General features: G+C 41.5%; 1 protein-coding gene across 1 annotated transcript in view; it reads right to left on the bottom strand.

The window, feature by feature from the left end:
- The window catches only part of ATP2C1 (ATPase secretory pathway Ca2+ transporting 1), a 182,301-nt gene extending 181,975 nt beyond the window's left edge, over positions 1 to 326 (bottom strand). Inside the window, exon 1 of the mRNA XM_037009766.2 lies at positions 9 to 326. Within this exon, the coding sequence (XP_036865661.1) occupies positions 9 to 116 (108 nt within the window). The 5' untranslated portion in view covers positions 117 to 326. The remainder of the gene's footprint in view (positions 1 to 8) is intronic.
- Positions 327 to 7,697: the final 7,371 nt, after the last annotated feature.

The following is a 7,697-nucleotide window of genomic DNA, read 5'->3' on the forward strand; positions in this document are numbered from 1 at the left end:
AATGATACCTGTTCTTCGGCTCTTGGACTTCTCAGCATCGATAGGTATTTCCTAATCGCATGGAGAGGATATTTTTTGAAAAAGGAGAATTTAGACTGAGGCAACAGGTTATCCATGATGAGGAAAGCAGGTCCTTGTCTGCCCCTCCCTGTTAGCAACCATATGAAATCTAGAAGCTTCGCGATTCCTCGGATGCCTGATTTGCCTGTAGCTTGACCACTTTCCTCTAAACAAAGCAGATTTTGTTTCCTTGTCACTTCCTGTTTGGGTAGAATTCCTGTGGAAACCAGACAGCCAAGTATGAGCACGATCTAAAAGTGTCCAGAAATGCAATGTCCAAAGGGCAGTCGGAGCCAGCAGGAATTTCAGGGCTGGTCCACAGAATGCAAATCGCTTAGTTGTAGTGTGACAGTCCTATTTCTAGCAACAGTATTCTATTGCAAGCTATGTTAATATTAGCTAGCTGGTGACTTTCCACACCCACAGACTCTCACGAGGTTTAATCTTAATTCTTCTGACAGCTTTTCTAGCTCTTAAAGAGGACATGACATATGGTTTTTCCTGTTTCCTTCTAGATTTCTTATCAGCACAAGCACACATGGACAACCCTTGGCAGCATCTCAGCTCTGAAGTGTTGATTCATTCAGTCTTGAGAAGCATCGTTTTGAGGGACTTCTGAAAAAATTAACAATTTGGTTCACTCTTCCTTGTTATCAAAGAGTTCTGGTGTCAGCACTTAAAAGTGTGGCTTATACTGTCATGCATTATGCAACATGCCCAGTAAGCAGATATTCTATGTTAATTGAACAATAGCTGCAAACAGATTCTGTTCTGAGTTAAAAGGCTTCTCTCTTTGAAATTTTATCTCAAACCCACAGGCTGAATGCAGGAACATTAAATTTCCCCAGGCTTCATTCTAAGTGTAGGGAAGAAAAGATGTTATACACTTATTTTCTAGCTATTGTAAAAAGAATTCATGCTTAAAAAAGAGCACAATGAGAGGTCTGTAGTCTTAGAGGACATGAGATCATAAAATTTGAAAGTTCAATATTTTCATAATGCTCCATGGAAGCCACAGGGTTTCTGAACAAAGTTCCCAAGCAGGTGCTGCTATTTTGTGATCCTTTTCAACTCTGCAGCAGCCAGTTCATTTGATGGGAACATTTGGCTACTTCAGGGAGGCTGTCATGCAGAGTCTAGGCGGGACATTAACCAAAGTCATGAGGCCCAGAGATTTGCTTTCAAGTGGAAAGAGAGAACTGGTCTTTTCCCCTTCAGGCTGGGGTGCAGGTGAGCAGAGCTGGGGGACCCGTGGTGTAGCCTGAGTCACCCCCCAGACAGCCTCCCTGATGCTCAGGCAAGGCTGCTGGCCTCCAGGGAGCACACTTGATGGCCTAATGGAGGCCGTACATCAGCAGCCCCGCCCATGTGGCCCTCAGCATCCCACCCCCTTGCAAGGTGATCTTCCAGGTTCAGCAATTCCAGGAAGTCATTTATCTAATGCTCAGGGGAGGCCCTGCTCCCTACCCCCTCTTCAGGTGCATGCTCTCTGTGCTCCTGTCCTCTGTGTGCAGGAGGCTCACGACTCTAAGGAGGGCCACAGGGAAGCCCTGCACTGCAAGCCCTCTGAATGAGAAGGGCACAGCACTGTGTGCTCCCAGCCAGCTCCCAGCCCAGAGAGACAAGGAGCTGGCAAACTGGACACCCCAGCCCTGGAAAAGGGGGGTGGCCCTTGGGGCACAGGGACTAGGCAAAGGTGCCATTTACACATGACCTCAAGGAACCTGGGAGCTGCCCTTCTGCCTCTTTTTTTTTAATATCTAACCCTTCAGATATGCCTGTTGTCATGGGCAGAAGCAGGCACCCTGCCAAACTCCCTCAGCGCTGCTGGTGATCAAAGCCTTTTCCCAACAAACACAAAGCAGACTTCATTTCAAATGGTTGTTTCATGATCACCTTTTCCTGAGTTGAGGAGAACAATGAAAAGAGAGAGGGAGGGAGGAAAAAAATCCAAGCCAAAAACTTCCTGGCTAAATTTAGCATAAAAAGAAAAACTGGTGAAACAAATGCAACTTAAATTCCCTTAGGGCTTTTCCTTTTAATTTGTTTTGGTATCATTAACATACACTTATATGAGCAACACTGTGGTAGACTACCCTCATTATCAAGTCCCCCCTACATACCACATTGCAGTCACTGTCCATCAGCATAGTAAGATGCTATAGAATCACTACTTGACTTCTCTGTGCTATACTGCCTTCCCCGTGCCCCGACCCCCAACATTATGTCTGCTAATCGTAATGCCCCTTTTTCTCTTATCCCTCCCTTCCCACCCATCCTCCCCAGTCCCTTTCCCTTTGGTAACTGTTAGTCCATTCTTGGGTTCTGTGAGTCTTCTGCTGTTTTGTTCCTTCAGTTTTTTCTTTGTACTTATACTCCACAGATGAGTGAAATCATTTGGTACTTGTCTTTCTCCGCCTAGCTTATTTCACTGAGCATAATACCCTCTAGCTCCATCCATGTTGTTGTAAATGGTAGGATTTGTTTTCTTCTTATGGCTGAATAATATTCCATTGTGTATATGTACCACATCTTCTTTATCCATTCATCTACTGATGGACACTTAGGTTGCTTCCATTTCTTGGCTATTGTAAATAGTGCTGTGATAAACATAGGGGTGCATCTGTCTTTTTCAAACTGGGCTCCTGCATTCTTAGGGTAAATTCCTAGGAGTGGAATTCCTGGGTCAAATGGTATTTCTGTTTAGTTTTTTGAGGAACCTCCATACTGCTTTCCACAATGGTTGAAGTAGTTTACATTCCTACCATTAGTGTAAGAGGGTTCCCCTTTCTCCACATCCTCACCAACATTTGTTGTTGTTTGTTTTGGATGGTGGCCATCCTAACTGGTGTGAGGTGATATCTCACTGTGGTTTTAATTGGTATTTCTCTGATGATTAGTGATGTGAAGCATCTTTTCATGTGTCTGTTGGCCATCTGAATTTCTTCTTTGGAGAAGTGTCTATTCAGATCCTCTGTCCATTTTTTAATTGGATTATTTGCTTTTTGTTTGTTGAGGTATGTGAGCTCTTTGTATATTTTGGATGTCAACCCTTTATCAGATATGTTATTTATGAATATATTCTCCCATACTGTAGGATGCCTTCTTGTTCTACTGGTGATGTCCTTTGCTGTACAGAAGCTTTTTAGTTTGATATAGTCCCACTTGCTCATTTTTGCTTTTGTTTCTCTTGCCCATGGAGATATGTTCATCAAGAAGTTGTTCATGTTTATATTCAAGATAGTTTTGCCTATGTTTTTTTCTGAGAGTTTTATGGTTTCATGACTTACATTCAGATCTTTGATACATTTCGAGTTTACAGAATAAAGCTATTTACTAGATAGAGTCCTCTACCTTGTCATGGAGCACTTCCCTTTTTCTCAGGTGTGCAGCCTGCCCTCTGCACACCCTCCATGAGGTAGGGGGACATGCCCTGCACCTTTCTTCCACAGTGGGGGCTGGGGATGGAGGGTGGGAGAGGGTTGCACCAGTAGCACTATAAGGGTGTCTCCAAAGAAATACTTCTCACAAAGTCATTACCTTGTTCTTTCACTTGATGATCTTGGGCAATTGACAGACTCTCTCCTTGAGCAACCTGAGTCATCTCCTCTGAGTATACTCTTTGCCTAGACCCCAACCTTACCTGCTTTGTCCAGTTTGAGCAAGAATCCTGCTGAGTCAGTTTAGGTAAAGCCCCCAGCCTTGATACCAGATCACCCTGGCCTACCCTCAGCAAAAGTCCTGTGGAGTTGGTCTAGCTAGAATCTCAGCGTGTAAGTGGCTCACTTATAATTCTAGCCCACTTCTGTTTGACTCCAAATCTTAAACCCTTAATCATTACATATTAATGCTCCTGTAGCTGTTTACTACCCCCTCCACTGCCACTCATAGCTCCTGGTGCACAGGAGGCACCTAATGTACATGCTTATAAAACGAGCACATGCCAGCTCTACCAAACAGCCTCTATACTGTCAAACCTTCCCATTTAAGGTCCTGTGACCCTGGAGTACTGAGGCTGAAGCAACGGATCTGTGGGTTGAAGTAGCAGATCTGTGGCCGGGGTCCTCTGCCTCCCCATGACACGTACAGCCTGTGCTCTCCAATCATGGTGCCCACTTTTTGCATCCTGTATACACCTGTTTTTTAACTAACTCTTGAGCCCAAACCAAACTCATTACAGCTGTTCACTTGATGCTGCTTTTCTCAGAGTGTCAAGCAAATGCCAAAGAAAGTTTTCATTTAAAGATCAAAAATAAAACAATGTTTGTGAAAGAAATTATCAACAAGTGTCAATCTTCCATTATCACTGGAGGATTTACGCACTGGCTTACTTATGGGCAGTGTGTGTATAACAATGAACATGACAGGGTGTGTGTTTCAGTCAGCATGGGCAGTCATAACAAAATGCCACAGACTGGACGTCATAAACAACAGACATTTCTTTCTTACAGTTCTGGAGGTTGGAAAAGCGAGATACAGGTGCCCTGAGCTGGTTTCTGGTGAGGACTCTCCCGCTTGCAGACAGCTGCCTTCTCGCTGAGTCCCTCGCTTGACAGGCGCCCACAGGTGCAGGAGAAGAGGGGTTGAGAGTGCTCTGCTCCTCTTCTTGAGAGGACACACATCCTCTTGGATCAGGGCCCCAGCCTTCTGACCTCGCCGGACCTTGATCACTTCCTTAGAGACCCCATCTTGAGGTTAGAGCTCCAACGTATGACCTGGGGATGGGGGACACAAGCATTCAGCCTATAACAAAGGATCACTCTTAGGCTGGAAACAGAGGGTAGGCCCTTGAAGATCTTAGCACACTGCTGTGCTCAGTCCCTATGACCAGAACAATACCTGTTTATACTTGCATTGTTTTATCTTTCTAATATATGAGGATACACATCTCTGTAAATTCTTAACAATATTGCCTACTCAGTATTTACTTATAAATGCTGGAGTGTCCTGCATGAAATATCTCTTTATTATTTAATGGTGTAAAAAATGTCATCAAGATGAATAAAGTCCACATCACTTTCTATCTTCGGCATTAAAATGTAATTGTCATCCTATTTCAGAGTTATTTAAAAAGTTTTTTGAGTTATCTCCTTGCCCTATCCCAAACAATCTCTTTGTTTCCTTAATATTAGTTTTCAGACACTTAAATATTACTCCATCTCCCCAGAGTCCTTTGTTCATAGTTATAGAATTTTTATTCGTACAGAATTCCATTTAGCACTTCATGATTTCTCTTGCTCCAAGGTCCTGTGTAGATCTGACATACTATGATTCTGAGAAGCTCCATGATGAAAGCAATGATTTAAACTCTAGGCTTGTCAAGTTCAAAAAGAACATGAGGTTGAAGAGGCAGACAGAGCAACAGAAGTTCTGTTATTGTCACTGTTCAGCAGAATTGTGAAAGTAGCTCAAAATGACAGCGTGGGCTGAGTCCCCTTCCTTCATGTATCTGGAGGTCCATAAACAAGTCGTTTCTTAAGAGCATGTCAAGGTTTTCTCCTTCTCAAGAATTTTCCCCCAAGGCATAGCTGACGTAAAACCTGACTGCTCCCCTCCCCCACCCCTTAACAGCAGATGTCCAGTTCTCAACTTCCATCTGCATTGTTTTCTACACTTTTGTCCTTATCAGAATCTTAACTCCTCTATTTCCCAAAGAGGCAGCCTTGTAACAGGTGCCTTCACCACGAAGCTTAACATTTCCAGAGCCGCTAAGTTTCCTCCCATCTGTGGCTCTATTTCTTGCTATTGCTGGGGGCAGATGCAGCCAAAACTACCATTTGAAATTTAATATGCATCAGACTGGCTATGCCATCTGAATGAAGAATTTCATTTTGCTAATTTTAAACACGTAAGAGCTAAAGAACACATTTAGAAAGAATTTTATAGGACAACACCTTTCAGTATTGCCCTAACTCAGATTCTGTCTCCCTCTCTACTCTCAAATATACACAGTTCACCATGTCTCTGAAAGAGGAAGAGGTCATTTATGACAGAAGTGTTGACAAGCAGTTCACTAACATCACCTTGAAATAAAGACAGAGGTTTTTTTTAATGTTTATAGATTTTAAAAATTGAAATACTGTTGATATACAGTATTATATTGGTTTCAGGTGTACAACATAGTGACATTTATATACATTACAAAATGCTCACCATGAGAAATGTAGTTACTATCTGCTACCATACAAAGATGTCACAATATTGTTGACTGCATTCCTTATGTCTTACATTACATCCTCTGACTTATTTATTTGTCATTGTAAGCTTGTTCCTCTTTATCCCCTTTACCTTTTGCACTCATTCCCTTCCACCCTCCCCTATGGCAACCACCAGTTTGTTCTCTGTGTTTATGAGTCTGTTTCTGTGTTTGTTTATTTTTTTAGATTCTGCATATAACTGAAATTATATGCTATTTGTGTTTCTCTGGCTTATTTCACTTAGCATAATACCACTTAGGTCCATTCATGTTGATGTAAATGGAAAGATTTCATTTTTTTATGGATGAATAACATTTCATTGTGTGTATGTACCAATCTTGTTTATCCATTCTGTATTGATGGACACTTAAGTTGCTATCATAGCTTGGCTGTTGTAAATAATGGTGTGATAAACATAGGGGTGCATATATCTTTTTGAGTTAGTGATTTTGTTTTCTTCAACTGAATTCTCAGAAGTGGGATTGTTGGGGCATATGATATTTCTATTTTTAGTTTTCTGAGAAATCTTTATACTGCTTTTCATAGCAGCTGTACCAATTTATGTTCCCACAACAGTGCAGGAGGGGTCCCTTTTCTCATCCTTGTCTTGTTGATATTAGCCATTCTGACTGGTGTGAGGAGGTGATGTCTTCTTGTGGTTTTGATTAGCGTTTCCCTGATGATCGGTGTCATTGAGCATCTTTTCATGTATTTTTTGGCCATTTGTATTTCTTTGCCCATTTTTTAGTTGGATTTTTTTTTTTTGGTGTTCAGTTGTATGAGCTCCTTATATATTCTGGATATTAATGCTTTATTGGATATATGATTTGCAAATATATTCTCCCATTCAGTATGTTGCCTTTTCATTTTGTTGACAGTTTCCTTTGCTGGTCAAAAGATTTTAGTTTGATGTGGTTCCGCTTACTTATTTTTGCTTTTGTTTCCCTTGCCTGGGGAGACATATCCAGAAACAAATTACAAAGCATTTTTGTAACAAATTGCAAAGGGTTCAAGAGTTTACTGCCCATGTTTTCTTCTAGGAGTTTAATGGTTTCATGTCTTTTATTTAGGACTTTAATCCACTTCGAGTCTAGTTTTGTGTGAAGTGTAAGAAAATGATCCAGTTTCGTTCTTTTTCCTGTAGCTGTCCAGTTTTCCCAACACCATTTATTGAAGAACTGTCTTTTCGCCATTGCATATGCTTGCCTTCTTTGTCATAGATCAATTGACCATGTAAACATGAGCTTGTTTTGAGCTCTTTATACTGTTCCATTGATGTATGTGTCTGTTTTTGTGCCAGTACCATCCTTTTTGACTACTGTAGTTTGTTGTATTATTATTACATTTTCTTGCTGGATTGAGCCCTTTATCATTATATAACGTCCTTCTTTGTCTCTTGTTACAATCACTGTTCTAAAGTTTATTTTGTTGAATGTAAGC

This window comes from Manis javanica, chromosome 15 (genome assembly GCF_040802235.1).
Source record: "Manis javanica isolate MJ-LG chromosome 15, MJ_LKY, whole genome shotgun sequence".
Classification (NCBI taxonomy): Eukaryota; Metazoa; Chordata; class Mammalia; order Pholidota; family Manidae; genus Manis; species Manis javanica.